Consider the following 27149-nt stretch of genomic DNA (forward strand, 5'->3'; position numbering starts at 1 on the left):
TCATGCATCCATTTATTTATTCATTTATTTATGTATTTATTTATTATTCCTGTAAATATGTGTATATTTATTCATGCATTCATTCATTCATTCATTTTTATTTCAGCATTTATTCATTTATACATTTATTCATGCATCCATTTATTTATTCATTTATTTATGTATTTATTTATTATTCCTGTAAATATGTGTATATTTATTCATGCATTCATTCATTCATTCATTTTTATTTCAGCATTTATTCATTTATGCATTTATTCATGCATTTGTTTATGTATTTATTTCATTTATTTCTGTATTTATTTATTGATGTATTCATGTATACATGTATTTCTGCATGTATGTATTATTTCATTCATACATTTATTCATGCATCCATTTATTCATGCATCCATTTATTTATTCATTTATGTATGTATCTATGTATATATTTATTGATTTATGCTTTCATTTATTTATTCATTTATTTCTATATTTATTTATTCCTGTATTTATACATTCATTTATTGATGCATGTTCAATTATTTTATTTATACATTTATTTATGTATTTATTTATTCCTGTATGTATGCATTCATTTATTTATACATGTATCCATGCATCCATTTATTTATGCATTTATTCCTGTATTTATTAATTTATTTATTCCTGTATTTATGTATACATGTATTTATGCATGTATATATTATTTTATTTATACATTTATTCGTGCATCCATTTATTTGTTCATTTATCTCTGTATTTATTTATCCCTGTATTTATGCATTCATTTATGTATGCATTTATTTATGCATCCATTCATCCCTGTATTCATGTATACACTTATTTATGCATTATCCATTTATTGAGACCTAAGTCATGCTTCGTCCTCAACACTTGAGGCTTTTAAAAACACGACTAAAACCTCGTGAAGCTGCATAATCGTGACAGCTCTTGAACGCGGCACGGTTGAGGCTGTAGTGAGCAGCGCCAGTAGGTAAGAAAACCCAAACAAACATCAACAGCGTATTACAGAAAAGAAGCGTATAGTTGCGGGGGAAAGCGCAATCTCGTTAATCTAATGAGAATATATTCACACTCGTTGTCATTCTCCATTTAACCTTGTTGCTATGTTACGATATCGCCATGAAACACTGCCAAGTTAGCAGCACTTAGCACGCTGATGAATGTGTGCTGCCGCTGCTAAAGGTAGCCATTTTGAAACTGTGTTGTTCCAACGGAGCCAGGTCTGTTTACCTCTTATTATATCTACGTGACAACTGTTTAAATACACGGGTTTAGTCACCGTGAGCACATCGTGTACATTTTTACTTCGCTAAGCCTTCTAACTGTGTTAATTCACTCCAAATACCGAGCTGTTTTTGTTGGCTAACGTTACTTAACAGCTTAGCTACGAGCTAACACATGCTAACGTTAACCTGATAGTTAACTAAGCAGAGTTAGCTAAGCAGAGGAGTTGGAACACGTCTGATAACGTAAACAATTAGTGATTAAGATTGGCCATTCAGCTTACACTGTAATCTTAATTTATGTCGATGCACTTTGATCCACAACATTTCGCAGCTAAGTTAGCTTTGGTGAAAACGTGCATGTAGCGTCGCTGTGTTGGTCTGCTGCAGTGTTTGTGGACATGTGGGGGTTTTCACAGTGTATAATAATGTTATAAACCTGGTTTAAGAGCTGAGAATGGTGTTGTTTCATAGTGAAGTAGAGTTAAATATCTACTGCTGCTGCACATTGTAGCCCCGTGTGTGTCCGTGGCAGACTCATTGATGTTGAGCTGTTACATAATACTTTAGTGGGAAATACGCTAGCGAGTCCATTGGTTGCTCCCGAGTTTGTGCATTCAGGGATTTATTTTTGTTTAGGTCACAGATCTTCATCAGGGGGATATTATAGTTACTGCAGGGGGTCCGTAATATTGTTTTTCTTCTAAAATATGCATGCTACATGTGTGCAATATAATAAAAAACATGTAAATCAAAAGCCAAAAATCAACTGCTTCCCCAAGATATCCAGAATCTCTTTTAAAATGAAGGATTCCAGTTATAACCTAAGAAGAACAATATTATTTGAGACAACAAAGACTAAAACTACTGTAAACAAATCAGTCCTTCTGTTGGAGGGGATAACATCTGGTCCTGAAAACATTAAATCATGCTGTACTCTATATGGCTTTTAAAGACTTAATAAGAATGACTTAAGTTTAATGTTTTTGTACCATTTTGTGTTATGCGTTGTGCACTATTCCTTATTTTGTTGTAATCAGAAATTGACCTGTACTGATTAGTTTCAAATGTCTCTGATCTGACCTTTTGTATTTTGTATTAATTTTTAAGATGTAGGGGTATATAACATTTGACTTCAACCTACCTACCTGCCTTTCAGTTAAATAAGCTTGATATATACCTAAATACATTCATTCATTCATTCAATGCAACATATTATTAGCAAAGATTAATTTGTGAAAAAGATAAACTAATACATTTACACAACATTGATGATAGGCTTGCTGTCTTATAGACACTAAGGTATCCATGCACATATAATTGAATTGAGGATTCAACGTGAACTTTGTGATGTATAAACATGTGAATATGTTAATAATAATCATTGTAATATCCCAGTATTGTATGCACCATAAAAGGTTGTGTGTACAGGCTTTAGGCCATCCTAGCTGTTAGGCCCAATTTAATATGCAACTCAATTTAAAGAGATGTACCGATCCATTTTTTTCCGATCCAATCTGATACCTGGGCTGAGCGCATCAGCCGATGCAAGATACCGATCCGATACTACTGTTGAATGAATGAACCGTATACCTCGCCATGTGCGTGAAGGCATCAACCTCGACATAAACATTTATTCATGTTTAAAAAAAGGTAACAGATATAAATGTAAGTAATATTATTTATTAACGAAAGTGTTCATTAGCAGCAGAAAGAAAGAAATAACACTTCCATGTAAAGTGCACTAAAAAAACAGATATTTTAAGATACAATATAAAACCCTGACCAGTGTTGCAAACATAAAATTGAAGTGACTAGATCGCTGTATCTGTATTGCTGTGTATGATATTAATAAAAAAGAAATGACTGGATCAGCCTCGTTTATCCGATATCCGATCCAGTTAATTAGTCAGTATCAGAGCCGTTATCCGATCCAGGTATCAGATCCAGGTATCAGATCCAGGTATCAGATCGGTGCATCTCTGCTCAGTTTAATACGATATTAGCTGTAGGGGATCCCTGCTTCCTGTCTTTCAGCTAAGGGGTCCGTAGCTTTAAAAACCTTGAAGAGCCCTGCTTAAGGTGTTTTAAAAAAGGTATAGTACTAAAGAATCGCTGGTGAGGTTGTAAACCTCAGTTTGATCCAGCATAACACTCACTCGTTGCCAGGCCTGTTTAGATGCGCAGCAGTCAGGGAGAAGTACAGATGAAGAAAGTGTTCGGAGTTATTTTTACACTGTTTATAAATATTTCATTTACCAAAGCCGGCACACTTTTTTTTTCAAAAGAGCCAGATTTTCAGCATGAAATGGCTCTGCGATCCCGAAATCATGGCTTTTTTTCTCTCATACCTTTCCACGTGTTTGAAATGTCAAAAGCAGTTTGAGACATTGGTTGTCCCTTGAAGCAGACGCTATTTTGGGGTTTAACAATGATATTATGAAAGATGCTCCTCCTTTTATTGAATGTCTGACACACCCATAGCTATTTGCAGTAACACAGGTATAGCGCTATAAAGGGAGATGTTTGTGTAATTAATTTCTCTATAGTTTCAAATAGTCAAATACAACAGCATTGCAATACATTTGTCACAGAGAGGTATTGATTCAACTTGTTATAATGGAGGTGTTTTCTAGTTTTTTGATCAATGATTTGTCCACTCCATTTATATCAACAATCAAGGTTAACTTACATTCAAAGCGCCTCACAATAAAAGTTAACATCCTACAGAAGATTCAACACCTCTCTAAAGCAGTTTCAGCAAAAACAAATGTTATAATTGTCATAAATGTAGGATATTTTGCAAGACTGGTGTATTAATTTGTATTGACCGAGTTATGGTATAGGTGCACAGAATAAACAAGCGACCAAGTTAAGTATTTTTGGACCTAGAGCTTTCAGATGCTTTTCTGAATTAAGCCTGTTTTTGTTTACTGCAGGTCCAGTGTGTTCCTCAGATGATCCCAGTGAACCCTCAGCAAGAAAACTGCACTGCTGAAGCGTCATGTGTGAGATAAACCTCCATTAAAGAAGGAGAGGAAATAATTGGCAAATTTTTGGACGCGTGCTATTTTTCAACTGAGAAAAGGGAGCTGATTGAGCCGTCTGGAGGATTTCTTTTTGGACACGTTTTGATTGTTGTGGAAGGACTCTTGTGCATCATATGACACGAATACTTTTTGACTTGTGGAAGATTTTCTTTTAGCTTTTGAGCTTGCATCTCTATGAAATCAGAGCGATACCCTACATCTGCTTCAATCAGAATACCGCAGATAATTAAATGGGCATCTTACAAATGTGATATTAAAACGTACAAAGATAAAAACGGCTTTATAATGCATCATTCAGAAGCATCTCTATTTCACTAACCCAAACTGAAAATGACGGCAATGTAACATAGGGTTTTACTTCCTTCATTGTCATGTGACTTTGAACTTTTGAGCATTATTTCCTTCAAACTCAGTCTTTTTCATCAGTTTAATGAGGTGAGCCGTGGTTCTCAGTGACCTCCATTGCCAGTTAAAGACTGCCTCTGAACTCTTTTCTTTTCTGCATGCGTTTCAGTAGATCCTAAAATGTTTCGGTAAAAGCGAATCAGCGTGAAAACCTACTGGCACGCAGTGTGGCAGGACAAAACCTGTCTGTCTCCCCTCATCTGGTGTCAAAGTGGAACTACTACAGAAACTGCTGTCCATGGTTCAGGGCAAAGAGCTTTTACAGACTGCTTCCTTATATTAACAATAAGACAACCTGGTGGATCAATTCATTTTGCCGTTCAGCATAAAGTCTAATCAGGTTTTGAGTCTTGCTTCTGAAAATAAGAGCAGAAGAATTGGAGAAGTCGTCAGTCTGCCTGGAAAGAAATTACCTGGACTGGAAACACTAACGCTCAGAGTTCATCAGAGACGTGGTCTTCACAGGAGGGACACCCTTCACAGGTTTGGGAATCTGGTTTAAGAAGGAGAATCGGTTCTTCATAGACCCGCGCTTCTGCTTTAAAATCTACTTCCTGCTTGGCCAGTTCTCTGGATTGCCATTCAAGATCATTCCTGCGACCGTTTGACCCATCTCCCAGTGTTTCACCCTGGACAAAGGGATCTGCCTCTGGGGAAAGGGGCTGTGCTCTCCTGGAGGAGGTGGAGTGGGTGTCTTCTGTGTGGTGCTCTCCCTCTGTCCGTGCACACACTCTGTGATCAGCGCCACCAGGCCTGAGGAACCGAGCCCAGCCGGACCGCGAGAGGAGGCAGAGGACTTCAGAGCCACAGACTCTGGGGTAAGGACCAAGTTTCACCTGGCTGACTTGCAAACATGCATGCGTGTACCATGAAATAAAAGGAACACTTTGCGGATTTTAAACCAGCTCTGTGTCATCTGTGTGCGGGCAGTATGTGCAGATGAACAGTATTAGGCTTCCCTCCGTGACACCAGCACGCTTCGCGTCATCTGGTGGATCTCGGCGGACCTCCACAGAAGGAAGCCAAACACTGCTCATCTGCACACACTGCCCACATAACATGATACCCCTTTGTGTAGTGAAGTCCTTAACAAGTCATTTCTCAACATTTTGTGTCTAGCTTGTACACGTAATGGTTTTAAAGTAAAATTAGGATGTTATATACATATTTATCGCATGCACACATAAAATATGTGTATTGTGCTGTACAAGATATTTTCCATCCAGGCTGTCAACCTGTTATCAGCTTCACAGGCACAGCCGCAGCAAGTCAAGCTTTGTTGTTTTCTGCTAAGAATAGGACTCTTTTTGGCTCTTGAGGGAGATCTTTACGCTGTGGATTTCGAAATAGCTGCTGTTAGACAAAAACACTTGAAAGAAATGACAGGAAATCAAAGATGGATGGGTGGCAAAGGGAACTTGTTTGTGTTCATGTTTCTCAAATGGCTGAATCTGAATTTTAAAAGATGTCATTCCTGCTGTCCGTTTGTCTTTTTAGATCCTGGCCATGAGGTTTGATGCCTCGATCCACTGACCGGAAACACTGGACCTAAATGGCGCAGCATGACTTTGTCCCTGCCTGGCTTAACTTCTCCACGCCCCAGCCTGCCAAGGTGTGTGTTTGTGTGTGTGTGTACTGTATGTTTTTAAGTGTGCCAGTTGATCACAGGGAGAAAAAAAAGGTAATTGAGATAGACAGGGCTTGAAATCACAACTGTCAGTGTCACTGCTCCATCACCTGGTGTGAATGTGTGTGATTGTATTTAGTCAGCGACAAGTCACCCTCTGGGATTGACGGTGCTGTCAGTGCATGGTTCAGCAGAGGGTCACTTAGGCATTATGTACCTCCTCGAAAAAGACTGATGTTGGAAGAAAAGAAACCATTTTAATAACAGCCAATGACAACTCCATGTACTGGTGGAGGATTTCATGGAGGGTTTTTGTAATTTTTGCATTTATAAATCTGCAGTGGATTTTCTAAAAGGCCATTAACCCCTATTCAATTTAGCATAGCGCTAAACCGCAGTAGAGTGCAGCCAATGTCAAACTGAAGATGGAAACGTAGTGTAACTAGTTGACAATTTTGTCTATGAGGCTTAAAGATTGTATGAAATGTCTGTGATTCAATGAAGAATATCAACCAGATAGCATGAGCATTGATTAGACTTGACTGGCTTGATGTTTAAGTCTTTCCAGACTGACTGTCTGACTGGCCGCCAACGTTATTCTCACCCACAAAGGCCACCAAAGTTTATGTAATCGCTTGGCGTAATTTCAGATGTGGCTGCAATTTAGGGGACCCAGAAAGAAGCTGTATCTGTCTCATTTAGTTTAAATTAAATATTGCACAAAAACACAAATGGTCATCTCATTTTTGTTCCCATTCAACAAAACAGTGTCTACAAAAACTAGACACACAATAAAACAAACGCAAAACGTACACAGCAGCTCTTACACGGAAGACAGACATATGGCATAATACAAAAGGTGGTGGTTCAGTCCTACTGTACCCGAATGTCGTTCAAGTGCACGACAGTCCCTTCAACAGAATGGAGGAAAGGTCCAGTCCGACATAGTGCAGAAATGGGCGCCACACTCTGTAGAACAGATCTACGCTGTAATGTATGACGTTGGTAAGATATTCTAGGGGGGTCGGTTCAAAAATAATTTTACGCCAACCACAAAGAGAGGGAATCTTGTCACTGACCCACAGCAAGAGAATATTTTTCAAGACAATCTTATAATCTTATAAACTCCATCCGACCTAGAATCAGGGACATGGGATCCATATTTATATTAATGTGAAAAAATTCTCTCCATTTCACTTATAAGTTCAACCCAATATCTTTTAAGTTTATGACAAGACCAGAAAGAATGAGTTACATTTCCCACATCAGTTTTACACTTGAGACACAAAGGGGAAAGAACGCGGTTGAAGAGGTGCCTGCGGTGAGGAGACATATGTAATCTATGTAGGCAAATAGTCATCTTAAAATACTGCATCTTGAAAGTAAAATTGGGGGGAGGGTGTAAACGAAGTAGGGCAAATGTAAGGTGAACGGTTGGATTGTTTTGTGTCGCTCCTTTTGGGGGGGGGGAGAAGTGTTGAGCAGTCTCCCTTCCAGAGCTCAGCGTAATCTACGAGTCAGGAAGTTGTCCAGCTAAGTGGCCTGTCTGTGAAATCAAGAGTCGAGACAGATAAACAAGTGCCCCGTCTCTGCCCTGCTGACACACAACTTTACCTCAATGTCAATTGTCTTTAGGGATTAGTCTGCATGCACTTGCCAGGGTTGGAGAGGCAGTTTATTCTCCTGATTTTTTTTTTTTGTACATCATATTGCTGTATATTGTCAGTGGAAGTTATAAAAGATCCTTGAGATGATGCTTGCAGGGATAGGCTCGAGAACACAGTCTTTTATGATCTTTGAGCCTCAGCTGACGACGGGGATATGATTGAGATGGAGTCAAGTTTGCAGTCGACGGTGTGAAAAGCACAGCTGTCAGTGCATTGACTTTAGGATTTCTTCCAAAGCAGCGCATTTCTCGTGATAAATCATTCCAAGAATCAGTTCCTATAATGTCTGCTTTTGTTCACTTTCATTCCCTAAGAATAGGTCCCTACATTGATGGTTTCAACTACAATTATTTAAGTTCTCTGTGGGAGCAAGAGACGAGTATTGAGAGGATTTCGGTTTCTTCTCAAAGAGATAATGTAGAGAAAAAATTAGCACTGAAACGATTAGTCGATATATCGTAATTATTATTAAATCAATCAACAATATTTTTGAAAATCGATTAATTGTCTTGAGTAATTTTTTAAGAAGAAAAGTCCAACATCTGTCAGCTTCTTAAATGTAAATATTTTCTGGTTTCGTTCCTCCTCTATGATCGTAGAGAGGAGAGAATTGCCTACCCCTGGTCTAAGGCTAATTGTTGTTCCTGTAGTTTTAGTTTCTCTTGTGTCGTCAGTGTACCCTGGAAGAGATGCATGTGGTTCATTGTCTACGATCTCAGTGTAAAGCCACTCTTTGTCTGACCGTGTCCCCTTTCTGTCCTCCTCCAGTCCCCTGCAGCCAACCTTGAGAAACAAGGTGAGCCCCACCACCACAGAGACGGCAGAACCTCTGTTAGCCGCCGTCGCCACAACTCCTCTGATGGCTTCTTTAACAACGGCTCTCTGCGCGCTCCAGCAGGTAACGATTCAGAACTGTTCCCCTCCTATTGTTACCCCTGAGGGTTTCACTGAATATGCAAAAAAACAAATGGCAAAAAGAATGAAACCATGATGAGTTTAGTAACTGAATCTCCAAACACTGTGGCTGGTGTGAGCTTTGTGATTGTCCAGACATTATTTGTGGTTTACATGTGAACAGATGGTTCAACAGAGGGATGAGGGAGAGGTCAGTTAAGTGCAGTTTGTACGTATCAACACAGTCCTGAGAAGAGGTTTTATCAGACAACTCATCAGGATGAAGAAAATTGCTTGTTTTGATTTAAACATTAAATCACTTATGCCATGTTCTAGTAAAATAATCCTGCTGGACTCTCCTTGTGGGAAGTTGAAGATGATGGCAAACAGCAAACCTCTCCTGAAAGAGGACATAATTGAGGCCCCTGTAGTGGATGAGGACATAATTGAGTCCACCTGTTCAGAAGACAGTGGCGCTGTAGGAGTGTTGAAAGCAGCAGACAGGTGGCGTTGGAAGTCTTATCCCCTTTTGAGGCTCCCTTTTACACGACCAATATTGCCTCCTGTACACAGTCATTCAAACCGTCGTTCTGTCTCTCTAGATTATCGTGGTTTCACTAATGTACAGGTCAGTGTCTGTACACGTGGATAGTGCTGCTCTACTCGTGTGCTAGCAGGAGGTTCTTTGTGTGAACTGAGAATCATAGTAATGTGCTGCCAGTTTAAGAATGCCAGTTCATTGTTGCTCATCTCCTCCTTTTGTGAAATCGATGCTAATGATCCACCGAGCTGCAGTGTTTAGATGAAATTTCATTCTTCAGTTGTGCTTTGTCTAAAGTTTCTGCAGTGTTGTTAATTCTGGATGAATGATTTTATCGTGAGGATCAGTTGTACCGCAGGGGTGCATTCAGTGACAAAATCAAATCCTGCGTCCAAGCAGTAATCTTGAGTCAGATACACATACCGTTTGACTGGTTTTGTCCAACAATCCCAGGGGTCCCACTGTTGGAAAATTAGAATGTGGAGGTTATTTTTATAGCGCATTTGTTACAACAGACGAGGACGTTAGTGAATGCTGTTTATCACTGACAAAGACTAAAATTTATAAAGGAAACCTTTGCATTCGTAAACGCAGGTGCTTCAAGCTACGTAAGATCGGTTTGAGGTGCTGTTGTGTTCTTGAAAGTGTCACCTGAAAATCCAAACGTAAACTGCAGTCTTTGTTTTCCACTAGGACGGCTTTAACATGAAACAACAAGAGACACTCGTCCCATCATCTTTCTTTACTTTCCTTCCTGTGCAGAAATGCAACGCTCGGATTAGCTCTGTATCGCCCCCCTGACAGGGTCCTTACAGGTGCTGGGAATCCTTGAAAATTATTGAATTGTAATGTAAAGTTTTCATGGTTTGAGAGGTGCTTGAAATTGCTCGAAATATAGGTTATGATTTAAAACAGGTGACACTTTTTGAAACATGAAAATTTGTTTTAGTTTGCCCCTTTTGTAGAAAGCTCTCACTGAACATATTTTTGGAGAACAGAAAGATTTAATTTAATATGATGAAGAAATGATCAGTATTATAAAGATGTCATTTACATGCACAGCTGCTCTGAAAAGCTTCAAAATGGACCTTACTGTGACTGATATTCAGCTCTTACTGAAGGATAATGGCACCATTCTTATTTCACTATTTTTGTTCTCTTGAGGTGACGGATGGCAGCAGCCTTCTCTGCTTCTGAGGCATGACTCAGTGGACTCGGGGGTGGCCAAAGGAGGGCATGGTGGGCTGGCAGGGGGCTCCTGTTGGAAGGAAACACCCAGCTGGCATGGAGCGCAGCGGGGTGCCCAGGACGGCCACCACCACCAGGGACGCCACCCCAAACGGGTAGGAGTCGACAGGGACAGGCAGGCGGCACACCGGCAGCGCAATGGCAACTTTCATCCCCGCAAAGGCACCTCGTACCAGGACAAGTTCCCCAAAGAGGAACGCAAAGACGGCAAGGACGACAAGCTGAAGTTTGTGGAAGAGGACTTTGTGAGTGTTTAACCTTCACTTTGTTTTTCCTAAACATGCCACTGACCTTACATAGTTCTCCAGTGACAAAGCTCTGTTTGAAGATAAGATACGTTGAGTCAGTGGCAGAGACTCTCAATATAGCTTTTAGGAAAATGTGGTTATTGTTTACATTGCACCTGAGCTTAGATAATCAAAAAAAACTACGGTCAGAAACATTTTCACTTTCAATTTCCCCCTTATATGTACCTTGTGACAACATGTCTTAAATCTTGTATTTTAACATAACTTGAAAATACAATACTTGAATGCAGGGGTATTTAATGTATGTGTTTTGTCTTTTTAGCCTTCCCTCAACCCTGAAACAACTGGAAAGCCTGGGACGCAGATGCGAGCAGTGGCTCCTCATGCTGGAGTGTGGGGTAAGAGCTCCCAGCCCAGATTGGATTTTAATTCTTGAATGAAATAACAGTTAAAACCTTTAAGCCCTGGTGAACAGTTTTCGTCTTCAACTTTGTAACATTTAATCACCGATTATGTTCTAGAAAATCCCCCGAGTGGCAAACAGATGGTGTCCAAAATGCTGGTTATCAAGAAGGTTTCCAAGGAGGACCCCAGCACAGCCTTCTCTGCGGGGTTTGCCACTGCTGGCGCCTTGCCCACCAACGGCAGCAAAGCTCCCATTGCAGGCTCCAGCATTTACAAGAACCTGGTCCCAAAGCCTGCCGTGGCCCCCACCAAAGTACGACTTGCTTTGATGTGTGAAATTACTTCAACAGCTTGCTTGATTTCTTTCAGTTTCACATGCAAGAGAAACTAATAAAGCACATTTGTTCCTTCATTAAAAAAAAAACATGTGGATTCAAGACGCTTGGATAAATAAAACAAGTTTCTTTAATTTCAGAACATGTGAGTGGTTTAAAAACGATTTCTTCTCCTCGTTCGCCATCACACATCTGATTCATATCGATAAAGGGATGCGCATTGAACACCTCATTTACAAGTTAAAATTGCGTCGCAATGTAGTTCTTTAACCAACAAAAAATGGCTTCTACACTGTGTCGATACAAGTTATGGAGGAGCTTTGCTGTGAAGGAATCTGTCTGTTTGTGACAGAAACTCATTATCTGTCCTCTTTTCCAGAGCACCCAGTGGAAATCCGGTGGTAGAGAGATTACTAAGCCTGGCCTTCACATGCCAGGCCGAGATTCAGTCTTCACCAGCCCCGTCTCTGCAGCCAAACCCAGCACCCCAGTCAGTGCACCACAGCACAACACCCCAAAAGAGGTGAGGACAGTAGGAAAAAGACGAAAAAAAAGACCTCATGTCTGTGATTACAACCAACATTTAGGGATTTTCCCAACCCCAACATGATGCAGTTTACTCAGACTTCCTACTAACATGAAAAACTGAAAAACTCTTATGGCTGCATGCGTGACTGTGTGCGTAAATCACAGGTTTTATCTAAACATAGTAATTATGTGTTAGTGTGGTTTGTGACTGAGTCACTTAGCCACATGTGCACATGAAGTTTTCCTCTGCAGCAGTATGTGCTGTCCAGTGTGGTAAAATGTTATCGGGGCCCATAAACTGTCATGTTCAGAAACACATCACAAAGAACACTTAATATGTCTGCAACTGCTGCAAACACTACATTTAGTCCACATTTTTTCTATCACAGCACATGTTTGTCTGTACTTCCTAATCAGAATTTTTTTTACTGACAAATATAATTATTGTTAACTTGCCTTTTTCTTTTTGCTACTTCTGGTCTATCTCCTGCACCTACAGCACCCTTCCAGCACGACTCCTCCCATAGACATTGCCCCGTCGAGGCTGAAGCTTATGCGTCGTGGTCCGGACCGTAAGAGTGAGTTCCTGCGAGCTCTGAAAGACGAGGGCACTGGAGAGCTGACGACAAGCAGCAGCCCAGGAACGTCAGGAGAGGTGGGCAGCAGTTGTTGGCCTAAAGATGTAAGAATGTTGATATTAAATGGGGCCAAGCCTTCAAATAATGAGGTAAAAGTATGTCAAAGTAAACCCTGTAACCAAAAACATCAGATTCTCCTCCTTTTCCGTCATGTGCTCCAGGCACGTTACTGCTGTGTTGACATTACATGCAGTGCTACATGCTAACTCCAGGAAAAGCTGTAATCACGGCTGCAGATGTAGTTAATTTCTCCCAAATTTCCGATCACATTTCTCCCGGAAAATGTCCGGTTGTGTAGTTTTTGGTTTAGAAGCAGTTCATTTTCAAGATAGAAAACACTGCTATACTCTATTAGAGTCTGTTAACGCTTTTTCAGCCGGGGGTCTTAAAGGGACAAGGGGAGCGTTTGAGACAGAGGGTGAATACAGGTGCAGCAGCCATGGGCAGTGTGAGAGAAATCATGTTTTTGTTTTTTTAGCATTAAAGCAGGTGAACATGTTCTAGTAGAACACAAAATATGTGTATGAACCTGAAAATTGCCTAATGGGTCCCTTTTTTTTATTTTCATAGACCATCCCACAGCGCAGTAGTTACAGGCAATGACAGAGTGACATACTGCCGAAGTGTGACCTGTTCTTTCTCTAAGAGTAGAACTCCAGTTTTGACTTTAGTAATGTCAAAGTCCCAGACGAGAGTCACTCTTTGTCTCCAAGAGGATGCGGATTCTGAGCGTCTGAAGTGTTAAATTCAACAGCTTAATATTGCAAACAACCCAAAAGAAACACAGTGCAATTAATAATCTACTCATACATACCTGGACACTTATCTTCTTTTCTTTGTGCAATAACTTTATCCACCACTTAAGTGCAGTAATTTAATCTTACTGCTCATTTCTGTCATACACAGTCATACATATTTTATCTTATACATTTCCTCTACGTTTAACTTATCTGACTTCATTTTCTGTGAATTTTATTTGACCTGTATTCTTACATCTACCTCATATATATTTGACTAAGAGTTCATTGCTTACTGTTTATTGTTTTTTTTATACTTTCTGTATTTATTTAGAGTGGTTATAGGTTATCCTATACTGTATTTTTTCCTATACCTCCGTTGTGTTTTTGTAAGCTGCTGGAAACTCTATTTCCTTGCGGGAGTTCATCCCAAAGGGATCAATAAAGAGAAGTCTAAGATAGTTTGGATTTGTTGTATGAGTTTCACTCCACTTTTGACTTCTTGCAATTGGAAGAATCTATATTTTTTCAAGTGTGTTGTCTTGCTTTGTGAATTTTCTCAGGGTGAGAGCAGCACCCCAGAGCCCAAAGCCTACAGCGAGGAAGTCTGCCACGAGAATGGTCTGTCTTACTCCCTCAGCGACTCAGACACCGAACACCTGTCCAGCTCCCTGGAGGCAGAACACAGGTAGGACACCGCCGACCGCCTTCTACGCACACACCTACACACACACACCTACACACCTACACACACACCTACATACACACACACACACACACACACACACTCCCAAGAATGAACTAAGCAGAAAATCGCTGTGCTTCTGTAGGTTGTTAAAGGCCATGGGCTGGCAGGAGTACCCAGAAAACGATGACAACTTCCTGCCTCTGACGGAGGACGAGCTGAGAGAGTTTCAGACTAAAACTGAACAGGTACTGAGAGAGAAACTGATGTCAACTTCAAACTCTGCTCTTACCCAGGTGTGCCAATTGATGAATCCCACTTGTTCATACTTATTAGTATAGGTCACTTAAACACAAAGCCTAAGGTTGTCAAATGTATCGATTCTTCAATACCACTAATATCAATAATCGATAGTATTGAAGCTATAAAAAAAGCATATTTACAATCAGATTTTCAACCGACGGCTGCACAAATGAAACAGGAAGGAAAATCAACCTTGTTTGTGTAAAGTGACTTTTTCTGTACCCGCACTGTGTGCAGGATGTTCATATTAAAATTGGAGGGAAATAATATATAATTTGTGTGCCATGGGCTTTTTTCTTCTTGCCATGGCATCGAAAGTAATACTAGTATTTTATCAAGGTTTAAAAACCTGGTATTGTGACACCTTTATTTGTGCCTTGTGCAGATAGAACTGGAGAAATGGCACCAAAATAAATCTGTAACAAACGATCGATGCACTGATCAATAAAGTTAAACAGAGTCAGTGTGATTTTCCAGTCTGAGTCTTGGTGTTACAGGAAAATAAAATTATAAAACCTATAGTAATTTAATATATAAACATAATATATAATCATCTAAATGTGATTATATGCAGGGTTCATACAGGTGCTTGAAATCCTTGAATTTTAATGTTTTACGGTTTGAATTTTGAATAAAGTACTTGAAAATGCTTAAAAATTGTTTAACAACAAATAGCTAAAGAATAGAAATATGATTTAATTACAAACTGTTTTTGGTGTTTATAACATAATACCATCTCTTTTTAATGGAAAAAATAAAAGTGAAATAATCGTATGCTTAGAAACATAATTTACCACAACTGTAAGGTGCTGGAAAAGATTGAAAATGGACCTTAAAAGTGCTTGGAAAAGGTGTGCGAACCCGTACTGTATTTTTCGGATTAAAAGTCGCTCCGGAGTATAAGTCTCACCGGCCGAAAATGCATAATAAAGAAGGAAAAAAACATATATAAGTCGCACTCAAGTATAAGTCGCACTTTGGGGGGAAATTTATTTGATCAAATCCAACACCAAGAAACGACATTTCATCTTGAAAGGCAATTTAAACTAAAAATGGAATAGAGAACAACAGGCTGAATAAGTGTACGTTATATGACGCATAAACAATGAGCTGAGAACGTGCCTGGTATGTTAACGTAACATATTACGGTAAGAGTCATTCAAATAACTATAACATATAGAACATGCTCTACGTTTACCAAACAATCTGTCACTCCTAATCACTAAATCCAATAAACTCTTCTTCCTCTGTGTCACTTCTGAACAACTCCGCCAACTCCAAAGGTAGACAGTGCGCTGCTTAGCTCAAGCATTAGCAGGTAGCATCTTTTTTTTCACAATGCACTTCTGCCATGACCCGCCCCCACCGAATTTCGATTGGTTGACATGTGTGTGACGATTGCTGATATACGCCTAGTCTCTTACGTGACTGAGATAAATAATAGCCCGGGCTATTATTTGATATTTTACGGTAATGTGTTAATAATTTCACACATAAGTCGCTCCAGAGTAAAAGTCGCACCCTCGGCCAAACTATGAAAAAAACTGCGACTTATAATCTGAAAAATACGGTTTATGATATTCATGCTGTTTTTTATGTTCTCCAAATTTAAAATTGTTTAAAATAATGTTTCCTTGCATTGGAAAAACAATTTTAGGACTGTAAACAAGATGTTTCTTTCTCTTGACCACTCGTAAAATTTTCTCTTAACTAAGAAAAAAAAGAAAACGTTGTTGAATCTCAAATCAATAACCTTACGAGACCATCATGATCCTGTGAGCTCCATTGTATTTTACTCGCAGGTCAGTCTGGTAACCTGCGGCAGAGAAAGTTTTGCTCAAGCGACCGAACAAATCAGCGATGGTTTTGAGGCGGCTCGACGTGTGAGACAACGTAAAAAGCGACTGTTCAGTTTAAACAACGGCGGCTTCTGCGGATGAGATGAGCGCAGCTATCGAGCAAGCCGCCCTTTAACACTTTTTTCTCTTGCATCCTTCTGTTGAATTATGGACCGGGCACCTCTAAATGTGCCTTTTATCCGTAAATTCACGTTAAACAAATGGCAAATATCCTTACGGCCTGTCTATCACCAACATAGGTGGTGATAGACAGATGATTTATCCAATCAGCAACCAGTATTTCCACCTCTTCCCAAAAGATCTCCAACCAAGAGTTCCCAGATGGATATGCAGAGCAAATGCGAATTATGCAAATCAATCCATCTGGTGGAGTCAGGTTAACAAATCGTTGGGCACAAACGAAATAAGAAGAAATAGGCAATACAAACACAAATAAGAGGACATTCGTCATTCATCCGTATGTATTCACACACTAATTGTCCGTGTCCTTTGACCAGCTGAAGAGGAACTGCATGCAGAGGAACGGGGCTCTCCCGAGGGCGCGGGGTGTGACCCTCCACTTCACCCCCTGGAGGAGTGTGGCGGAGGCGAACGTCGAGGAGGGCTCCGAGTCCGAAACCAGTAGCAGCAGCCAAACCTCTGACGACGACGACTGCATCAAATCCTAACGTGGCTTTACGGAACAAAAAAAAACCCAACAACAACAACACAACAGCCAACACAACATCCCAGCAAGCAATCCCCCCTCTCCCCCTCTCATCTTTGTTTTTAGAGCACCATTTTGAATTTCTCTTTGTTTTGATTTTTTTGTTGTCATTCTTGCACAAGGGAAAAACCAATCATATCCCAGTGAAGGGGGAGATTCCTGCTCCGCCAGACGTCGTTTTCCCTGCGTTTCCTCCTTCACTGCCCTCTTTAATCCCCCACCCACCCCCCATCCTCCCCTTCTTCCTTTTTTCTTCCTCGCTTTGTGGAACTGACGTGTTCATCAAGAAAAGAAGGGCAATGAATGCACACTTGATTCTGCTTTAAACAGACTAACTCATTTCATTGATGATGCTGATGACACATTATTAATGATATTAATAAAAATTGGTTCCTGACAAGCTGATATGTTTCAATATGAATCTGGCTCCTGTGGTGTTTGACTTCTCGTCTGATTCACTTTGTGCAGATCCGTTTTTAAAACACGTGGAGCCCACACGGCCTTGTAGGCGAAATACTTGACTTTATCACCCTGAGCTGCAAGATAGTGAAGTTTCACTGAAGGGCTTTTCACGCAGAGGTTCTGCAACAATCGCAGACAGAGCAAAGGCGCTCCAGTTGTGATTTCATACAGTGTCGGCATTTCAGAAGCAAAAGAGGCGCCGAAATCTAGCGTTTCTACTAAACTACCAACTGTATACTGTACAGCAATAACAAACCGTCAGAACCGAGGACGGAGACAGACAGCACCTGTGTTTTTAAGAGACTTTTGCACGTTTCTCTAAGTCATTAACTTATTCTACTCTGAATGCTGCTCTATCACGTTTTAACCCTCCTGTGGGTCATCTCGCCATCACTTCTGTGTGTTGTTCCCATTCAAACAGACATCGTCTTGGCGCTGTTCTCACGTGGCAGGGTGTGATAAAGCTGGAACTACAAGGCGGTGTGAATGGGGCTTAAAATGCTGCAAAGAACAACAAATGCAGCTTTAGTTTCTCACAAATATTTTATATTAAGTGCTGAATTTTACTGGTGCCAATATTAAAACTGGCTCCAAGACATTTGCGGATATTTCTCTCCTCAGAGCAGATACATTATCTGTAAATATGTTTTGTGGTGTAGTGCAGGAACAAATTCTCAAGAGCCCTAATTTGAGCTACTGAAGTAAAACAAAACCACATTTTCATGAAGTTGGTCGTATAAAATATTTCTGCACAAGTGATGAAATTTATAAATAAATTGGCTTTTGCAAAAAAAATGTTAATGTGTAAAAGGGAAGAAGAATGTAATCATGATTGACAGCTATTGCTTAAATGTCACATTTCAAAAAGTTAAATTAGTCCCTCCATGGGAAATTCAGGGTTCAAACAGGTGCTTGAAATCCTTAAATTTGAATGTTTTCAAGGTTTGAAAAGTGCTTGAAACTTGGATAAAATACTTAAAAATTGTGCCCACATTTGTTTCACAACAAATAGCTACAGAATAGAAATATTTGATTTCTTATCCTTCTGGTATTACGAAACGTTTTTGGTGTTAACATCTCTTAATGATTTTAATGGAAGAAATAAGGTGAAAGTAATTTTCAGTATGTCTGTGTTCGTAGAAATATGTAATTTACAACGTCTAAGGTGTTGGAAAAGCTTGAAAATGGTCCTTGAAAGGGCTTGAATTTGACCTTGGAAAAGGTTTACACACCCTGGAAATTAGATTTTTTCAGTTATTTACATGCACAAACACCTGCCTTAAAATGGACAGATGTCGCAGGCATGAGCGGGTGGGGGTTTGGTGCCCTGCTCAAGGGCACCTCGGCAGCGCTCAGGAGGTGAACTGGAACCTCACTTGTTAAAGCGTCATGGGAAGAAAAGTTACAAATATTGTAGACAAGCTTAAAATGTAAAGATTTATTTAAATGTCACGTTTCTTCCATTATATTTTCCTTTCACAGCAGCACAGTTCAACTAAAAGGCCCAAATATACTCCAGGAGCCATTTCATCAGTTTGATTATTTCATTGTTTACTTTGTATTTATTTATTGTAGACACTAGGGGCACTGAGCACCAGATCAAGACTTTGTGTACTAATAAAGGCAGCAGGTGTGTTAGTGTTTGGTTATGCACCAGAGTAAGAGAGGCAGCATGAATGTTTGCTTTTGAACTGGAAATTAAAATAAACCAGGATGTGACTCTTTTGGAGTACAACCCAACCAAACTGGTGCACCAGCGGCCTTTTGTGCACATTTTAATCTTGAAAAAGAAAATTTTACTAAACACCCAATTCAAATAACACTTTGCCAAAACAGGTTTTATCAAATAATATTCTTTATTGAATTTTACAGGTTACATATTAGAAATAAACAGTCACATCACAACAAGCATAGAAAAAGATACACACAGCAAACTAGTGCAGGACGGTAAGAGCTCGGCGTGTTGGTGAATCTCTTGTTGGGTGGAGGCAAAAACCTGGAGGTGCAGCATCACTGACTGGAAGAGAAGATGAGTTTGAATCCGTACAATCAAACTCATTTATCAGACGAACAGCACTGGGACGAGCTAACGCTGCGTCTTACCTCTTCACTTCCGTACTGTCTTTGTGTCCATTAGTGTCTTTGTGAACGCCATCATTCTGCTTCACCTTCTTAACCGCGCCCTCCTTCACTGGACTCTCCTCTGGTTTCCTCTGAAATACAAAACAGGATTGGTCAAATGCATCTGCACTGGTGTGTGCAGCTTCATTTTCAGACTCCATTAAAAAGAAATAAATCAAACATGTAGCCCCCTCACCTTCTTCCTGACCAGGTGGGAGATGTCAGAGACGGAAGCTGTGGAGGCGTGTCCGTTGGTGGAGCCGACTCCTCCGTTGGTTGACGTGCCATTAATCTGGGTAAAAGACAAACGTCAGTACTCAGAGTGAAAAGTTCAGACAAAATCATTCCTGTGTAGGCAATAAAATATACACACACAGAATGAGCTTTTACACCACCCCAAGCAAACTCTACAGTATGTGACCTACCTTTAAGCTGGATGAGGAGTCGCCATTCTGCACCGTGGAGCCGGGGAACCCAGAGGACGTGGAGCCTCCGTCCTGATGAAGACATCAAATTAAGTCACGTTATAATCAAGCTTTTTATACAGTTGCCCTTGTTGATTTACACCTGCGATAAGTTTCCAATAAGGTCAAGAGTGTATTAAGCAGAATGGAACACGTGGAACAGCGAGCCATGAAACATATCCAAACAACCCCTTATTTACGACCCTGTGTGCTACAGCTGTCCTCTTCATGTGGTGATAGCATGCATGTCAATTCAGCAAAAATAATCCCCTTAGTTCAGTTTGGCATTTATTAATCAACCAAATGTACAAACCATGTCTGTTTACATTTTTCTTAGGGCTTGCTAACAATCATGTAACTACTGATTAAATGTTGAGTCTATAAATTGTCAGAAAATGGTGAAAATGTCGATCCGTGTTTCCCTAAAAAGGCCAAATAGACGGCCCTCAAATGTCTCGATTGTCCAAAACCAGAAAGATTCAGTTTACCATTAGAGGAAAAAAAGAAAAAGTTCACATTTAAAAGCTGGAATCAGATGATTCACTTTTCTGAAAAGATCATTTATCAAAACAGTTGGCAAATGTAACTAATTGATGGATCGTCACAGCTCTCATTTGAATGAAACCCCACCCTGACTCACCAGTGGACCCTTCAGGCTCTCTGTGGCGTCCTCCACCTTCTCCTGGATCTCCGGCAGCAGAGCCTTCAGCTCCTCCATCTCCTTCCTCTCGTCCGGCAGAGCCTCCGGGCCCTCGGCCTTGTCAAGCAGCTCCTGCAGTTTGTCTGCCAGACAAAAAGGGGAACGTCAGCAGCGTGAAAACAACTTCAGAGACCCGAGACGCAGAACGCATCATCTGTTGCTGCTATGAAGATGTGCTCACCCAGCCGGCTCTTTATGACGGAGATGGAGCTCTTCAGCTCCTCGATGGCCTGGCTGTACTGGAGATTTAAGCTGTAGGTCAGACCGAGCTGGTAGTGAGTCTCAGCGAGCAGGCGGCTGTCCGAGTCCAGGTGCTTCACCTGCAGCTTCAGACACTCCTGGAAATCCTCCAGAGCCTGAGTGTAATTCCCTGGAAGACAGAGAGGGGCAGCTATTAATCATCATGTCTCAACAAGGAAACAAGGAGAATTTAGAGTGTGAAAGAGTTCAGTCTTTGAGGCGTGTCTGTTTCCAGTTAAGGTGTACCTGGTTGGACTTGCAAAGTTATGGCTAAATTAAAACACTAGGGGGCGTGTTGAGTCATTTTCAACCCATGAAATGCTGATTTTTAGAAATTTGGTGAGAACTGTCAACATTAACAGCAGCACTGATGTTTCATCACAGTCCCATTTAGTTTACAGCTCAAAGAACACATTCAATTGTGCAGCACATCTTTAATGTTCAGTGGTTTTCATGATAGTTTCATCCGCGATTATTGTTTAGCCTATAAAGTTACAGTGAAGACAGCTGTTCCCCAGACTCCAGGCGAAGTTTACAAAAAACTTTGTGTCCGACAGTTGTGATGGCTGGACCCGGCAAATGTTTGGCTTTTTTTTTTTCTTACACGACTTCTTCAATCTTTGACCATAATTATCGGCCAATCAATAATTTCAGCCCTATAATAATAATCAACTTAAACCATCTGTAGCTGTCACTCACCCCTCCAAACATTTTAATGTCGACCAACAGAACTCTGTAACCAACAGATCATATCAAAACTCCACATTGTTTTTGCTCATTGAATAACCTGCACATACTTATGTTATAGTACCACTACCTCATTACTTGTCTGATGTATATAGTAGGGATGGGCACGATTACTGGAGTACTCGATGTCACTATTCGCGCTGCGGCGGCTATAATAGAGTGAGGCCCCCATGATCTGCTGGAAAAACACTGTTCAATTGTTCGAATACATTCTCTACACAGCGGTGAGGCCCTGCTGTTGCCTTTTCTAACATGGTCCAAATCCGCACTCAATGTGGCCGCACTGTCATAATGCATTTTCTCCACCCCTGTTGCCGCGACGGTGGCCCGATAAAAGTAATCAGCTCACCAAAGCCTTCGCCTTCCACAGAATCTAACAGAAGCAAAAAACAGGTTAGTTTGTGGCCGTAGACGCAGACCGTGTCCTTGCTCTAATCTCCGCGCACTGACGCGCTGTGAGAGGCTGTGTTGCGCCTCTCTGCAACGCTCTTGAAATCACAAAACGGAACCGATGCATGACTGGAAACCCCGAGCCCATCGAATTGTTCAGCGGGAAGATGAGTAATAAGAATCGCTCAACAGAGGAAAAGAGAGGGGGGCTTCTGTCGGCAGGCGACTCAAAGAGGAAATTTATATTTAGATGTAAGAGCCACCAAATGACTTGATTTAAGGAATGTCGTTAGTTTATAACATAATATAAATATGTAATTTCCATGACGCTATTTAGTCAGAAAGTGGCAGAATCATGAAGTTGCTGTGAGCCGCGCGAGTACATACATTGTTTTTAAAAAGTACCTCCTGTTTATTACTAATTACTCGAGCGCTCATTCGTGAGGTAATGCAAGTATTCAAGTATTGAAATTTCTTTAAAAGCCCATCACTAACATATATGTCATCTGTTTATTTTCTTAAAATAGTGTATTCTAGTTAATTCTTATGTTGTGTATTCTGTAGAGTATGCTATCGAGCACATAATTTAATGTGTTTATTATGATTCAATGTTCCTCTTCTAGTGTTGAAATGTAGATAGGTTTACAGTTTCCGTGCAATACTTGGATAACCGTCTGCAGCAATAATAATAATAATAATAATAATGTTTCAGTAAATCTGTCTTTCCAGGGGTCACAACAAAAATAAAAGATCGCTGAGCGACTTGTTAGTACCTGATTCAGAAGAGACTTCACCCAGTTTGGAGTGAGTCTGGGCCGCCATGAGCTGATCCTCTTTAGACTCTTTCCTTGTTTAAAACAAACAAGAACCATCAGTAAACATGAAGCTGGAACTCAGGAAATCAAACTCAGATCCTCACACTCAACCCCAGAGTTTTTATTACCTTTTGTAGATGACTTTAGCGACTTCCAACATCTCCCAGGCGAGCTGCAGGTTCCCCACCTCCTCCTCATCATCACTGTCCTGAAACCCACATTTGAAACCTGACATTTCAATCACACGTTCAGGCGACTGACTTTAGTGCAGTACTTGAGCCGATTGGTCAAGTACCTTATCAGCAGCGTCATCTCCTTGTTCTTCTTCGTCGCCCTCCATTTCTACGTCATCACAGTCTTCCTCCTCTTCCTCCCCTTTTGAAGCAATCAAGGACGCATTTAGATAAACTGGGCAACAGCATCATTACAGCCATCAGAGAGCTGTTTGCAATCAAGGTCTGTAGTTAAAGAACAGGGAGAGAAAAACGAGAAAAAAAAAAAATCACCTTCATCTCCAGATTCTTTCTCCGCTTCCTTGGCGTTTTCCTTCTCCGCTTCCTTGGCGTTTTCCTTCTCCGCTTCCTTGGCGTTTTCCTTCTCCGCTTCCTTGGCGTTTTCCTTCTCCGCTTCCTTGGCGTTTTCCTTCTCCGCTTCCTTGGCGTTTTCCTTCTCCGCTTCCTTGGCGTTTTCCTTCTCCGCTTCCTTGGCGTTTTCCTTCTCCGCTTCCTTGGCGTTTTCCTTCTCTTCTTTTTTATCACATTTGCTTACGCTAACCTCGCGTTTCTTTGCCTCCCCTTTCCCTTCCTCTGCAGAGTTCTGTTGCTCATCACCCTTCGCCTCTTTGTCCTCGCTCGGTTTCCCTTCATCTTTCTTCTCAGCCATGGCGTCATACACCTGAACCCTCAGCTCGTCTCTCGTCTTCTCTGTTGAAGTTAAGAGAGGACGAGCAGTGTGAACAGCTTCCCGGTAAAAAAACAGCACAAAAACAAGCTTTTTTTATTATTCTTTTTGCATTATTTTCTCACCATCAATATTTTCTGTGCTGTCAACGTTAGAGTCCTTAGGTTTCTCTTCATCCTCCTCTTCTGGTACTCCCTCCAGAGCATTACCCAGGACCGAGTTCTCCATCCTATTCAGTGATAGTGGCGGTTAGATCTGCATTTTCACAAGTTTCTTCAATGTAAAAATGACCCAAAACAGCCTAGCATAGTCCTAAATTGAGCTATAATCCCGTTTCTTTAAACAATGGGACAAATTCTGACTAATCTTCATGATCTTACCGTGCCAAATCCAGCAGCGCTTTCCCACACCAGAAGAAAGCCTCTCCGCACTCGTCTGCTGTGTCCCCATACTTTTTAGCTCTGACATAAAAAGACAAAATAAGTTGTAATGTCAGATTATAAATCAGTATGAAACACAAACATGGCAATAACTCGGTTCTTTGCACATACTCAAGAGACAACTGTTGCCTTTATTTGCGCAAGGCGCCTTTAACTTCATTAAAATCACCATGAAATATTCGGTTCGGCTTCATGTCTTTGACAAAATGTACAAAAAGTATGACATGAATATGGCAACATAGAAACCTTTATAAAACTATTTTTACTTTTGCCGTCTAATTACGATGTTTGCTGTATCGTTGTGAATGGAAGCAATATAGTTTGAAATGATTAATAAAGATACATTTTGATTTTTAAAAGCAAACATGAAATGCTGTTTTTCAGCTCAGAAAAGTCCTGCGGTTAGGCTGTTTCAAAACTATCATACCAAGTTAGGGAGTAAAAGGTATATTTATAGGAATTAAATTATCTTTTCATGACCGAAAGAACGGGGTCGCGGGTACAGCGGCCAGAATGGGTTTTCTCAGGAGGGTGGCTGGAGTCTCCCTTAGAGAGAGGGGGAGAAGTTCAGCCATCCGTGAGGAACTCGGAGTAGAGCCGCTGCTCCTTTGAGTTGAAAGGAGCCAGTTGAGGTGGTTCAGGATCATCTAGTAAGGATGAACCCTGGGCGCCTCCCTAGGGAGGTGTTCCAGGCACGTCCAGCTGGGAGGAGGCCTTGGGGAAGACCCAGGACTAGGTGGAGAGATTAGATCTCCACACTGGCCTGGGAACGCCTCGGGATCCCCCAGTTAGAGCTGGTTAATGTGGCCCGGGAAAGGGAAGTTTGGGGTCCCCTGCTAAAGCTGCTGCCCCGACCCGACCCCGGATAAGAGGTTGAAGATGAGATGAGAAATGATCTTTTATGGTAGTTCATTTGTAAAAGTTGTTGCCTTATCCTCAATGATATTTATAAAAGATATACAAGTCTTGCTATACAGTTTCCTTCTCCTGGCTACATACTAATAATGTCTTTCAAGGTCCATTTTCAACTTTCAGCATCTTACTACTGTGGTAAAATAACATTTCTACAAATACTGAAAATGTTTATTTCACATTTTTCATGTCACGCTCTGAATTATTGTATTTCTACTCTACAGCTATTTGTTGCGAAAGAAATGCAGATACAATTTCAAGCACTTTATCCAAAATTAAAGCACTTTTCAAACCTTGAAAACAAAACATTTCAAGCATCTTTAAGGATTTCAAGCCCCCGTACGACCCCTGAAACTTAATCTGCAAACCTGTGGAAAATTAACCTGCAACTGCAAACAAATGTGTGCATCAAAGTACATTTTTAAAGCAGAATAATCCACTTTATCCTCTTTTTTTCTTTCAGTAGATTAACATTGGGGCTTTACATAACTCGCTAGTGACCATTTTCAGACTAATGAAGCTTAAAAAAAACAGCTTCTGACTTTATTTGTCGGTGTAAGCTTGTTAACTGCAGCTGTCTGACTTAATTATTGTGTGTTTGCAGCTTGAGCGGTTTCTTTTGTCTGATAATAACTCACAGCATGCCGCAGGCCTCCTGCAGGGAGCTCACCGCCTCCACCACCTTCCCCATCACCAGGTGCTTCTTGCCGGAGCCGATTAGCTTGTTGGCCTCCTCCATGTTGACTAAACTGGACATTCAGCGAAATAAACAAAAACAGTAAACAAACGTCAGTCCGTGAATGTTTAAATGTTTACTTTCTGTCCTACACTTACAAATAAAATACCTTGTTGTCCGAGAAATAACGAGTGAAAGGTTAAAGCAGCGTGTTTTGGTTTGTGTCCCGGTTTCTGCTGCTGAGAACCGCTGCTCCGTTGTTTCAATTTGGCGCGAAATATTCCTGCCTCTTCCGGTCGAGTTCCGGCTTCGAAAACCAGCGCGGGAGATTTCTTAAAGGCACAGAGCACATGGGTAGGAAAATTGTGAGGGGGAGACTTTTGAACATGTTTTTGTAGTTTGTTTTCAGGTTACCTCTTTTTGGATTGATTTGCAGAAGTACCTTCTTGTTAAAAAAAAAATGTAATACTAACAAATATGGGTTTATACTAATTATTTACAATCCCAAATAATCATTTATAGCTGATTTCTGTTCGCTCTTTTGGCTTAATCTGTTTTTTTGTCTTCAAAATCAAAATGCACCCCCACCACTAAGGGATATATGTTAAGATTTCAATTATAACGTTGACTACAATGCTGACTAGGATGTATCAGTGGTGTTAAAGGTTGAATATGTAGAATCTTCATTAAAAGCTGTATTTTTAAAGTAATAATAATAATAATAATAATAATAATAATAATAATACACCCACTGGGCGTTTTGAGAGGTACAGAATGAAAGTATAGCTTTTCCAAAAAAAATATATTTAGTCTGAATTAATATTTGAATTTTTTTACAGGTTTGACAATGACTTTCTGTCACATTCTGGTTACATTTTACCAGCCAATAGCGTTGGGCATTGCGGGTTGCCAGGGTTGTCTGTTGTTGGGTGCAGCTACTGTAGGCTGGCACTGGCGAAATGGAGTTTGCCAATGATTGTCCGGAGACAGGCAAAAACCAGAGTCAGTATAGGCCAAGCATTCACTCAATGGACTGAGATAAAGGAGTTAAACAGCATTAAAACACACGCCCAAATAGCTACGTGTCTCCTTGATCTGTAAGCTAACTTTCATGTTTACTTAGCTGTAACGGCTAACAGTAACTGTCAGTCAAACTCCTCTAATACTTGTTTTTATA

General features: G+C 40.6%; 2 protein-coding genes across 5 annotated transcripts; one reads left to right on the forward strand and one right to left on the reverse strand.

Annotated features, from left to right (window-relative positions):
• The first annotated feature begins 938 nt into the window (after positions 1-938).
• On the forward strand, positions 939-17520 carry gpbp1l1 (GC-rich promoter binding protein 1-like 1). Of its 4 annotated transcripts, none has more exons than XM_083928030.1 (12): positions 939-976; positions 4169-5502; positions 6182-6296; positions 8747-8876; positions 10578-10906; positions 11232-11307; positions 11431-11627; positions 12029-12172; positions 12677-12832; positions 14116-14240; positions 14383-14485; positions 16897-17520. In XM_083928030.1, the coding sequence occupies exons 3-12, from the start codon at positions 6237-6239 to the stop codon at positions 17065-17067; spliced, it is 1491 nt and encodes a 496-aa protein (XP_083784156.1). In that variant the 5' UTR covers positions 939-976; positions 4169-5502; positions 6182-6236; the 3' UTR covers positions 17068-17520. The 4 variants fall into 4 exon arrangements, with proteins under 4 accessions (XP_083784156.1, XP_083784153.1, XP_083784155.1 ...); XM_083928027.1 differs by having other exon boundaries at positions 12029-12171; positions 12655-12832; XM_083928029.1 differs by having other exon boundaries at positions 955-972; positions 12029-12171; positions 12655-12832.
• Positions 17521-19520: 2000 nt separating this feature from the next.
• Positions 19521-26053, reverse strand: LOC310958199 (histone-binding protein N1/N2-like; the record flags this gene model as incomplete). The annotated part of the gene is made up of 13 exons (XM_083929048.1): positions 19521-19584; positions 19671-19780; positions 19885-19980; positions 20114-20185; positions 20793-20935; positions 21034-21222; positions 23003-23076; positions 23173-23252; positions 23340-23419; positions 23551-23967; positions 24070-24173; positions 24325-24405; positions 25935-26053. The coding sequence occupies 13 exons, from the start codon at positions 26051-26053 to the stop codon at positions 19578-19580; spliced, it is 1572 nt and encodes a 523-aa protein (XP_083785174.1). The 3' UTR covers positions 19521-19577.
• Between the last annotated feature and the right edge of the window lie 1096 nt (positions 26054-27149).

Source organism: Echiichthys vipera (assembly GCF_963691815.1).
Source record: "Echiichthys vipera genome assembly, chromosome: 15".
In the NCBI taxonomy this organism is placed as follows: domain Eukaryota; kingdom Metazoa; phylum Chordata; class Actinopteri; order Perciformes; family Trachinidae; genus Echiichthys; species Echiichthys vipera.

What these genes read in the sequence shown, in the direction of transcription:
- gpbp1l1 (XM_083928027.1), top strand. Translation starts at nt 6,237, where the DNA reads ATGGCGCAGCATGACTTTGTCCCTGCCTGGCTTAACTTCTCCACGCCC. An exon ending in CTCTCTGCGCGCTCCAGCAG is followed by an intron (nt 8,877 to 10,577) that starts GTAACGATTCAG and finishes TGTTCTCTTGAG; the next exon opens with GTGACGGATGGCAGCAGCCT. An exon ending in TCCCTGGAGGCAGAACACAG is followed by an intron (nt 14,241 to 14,382) that starts GTAGGACACCGC and finishes GTGCTTCTGTAG; the next exon opens with GTTGTTAAAGGCCATGGGCT.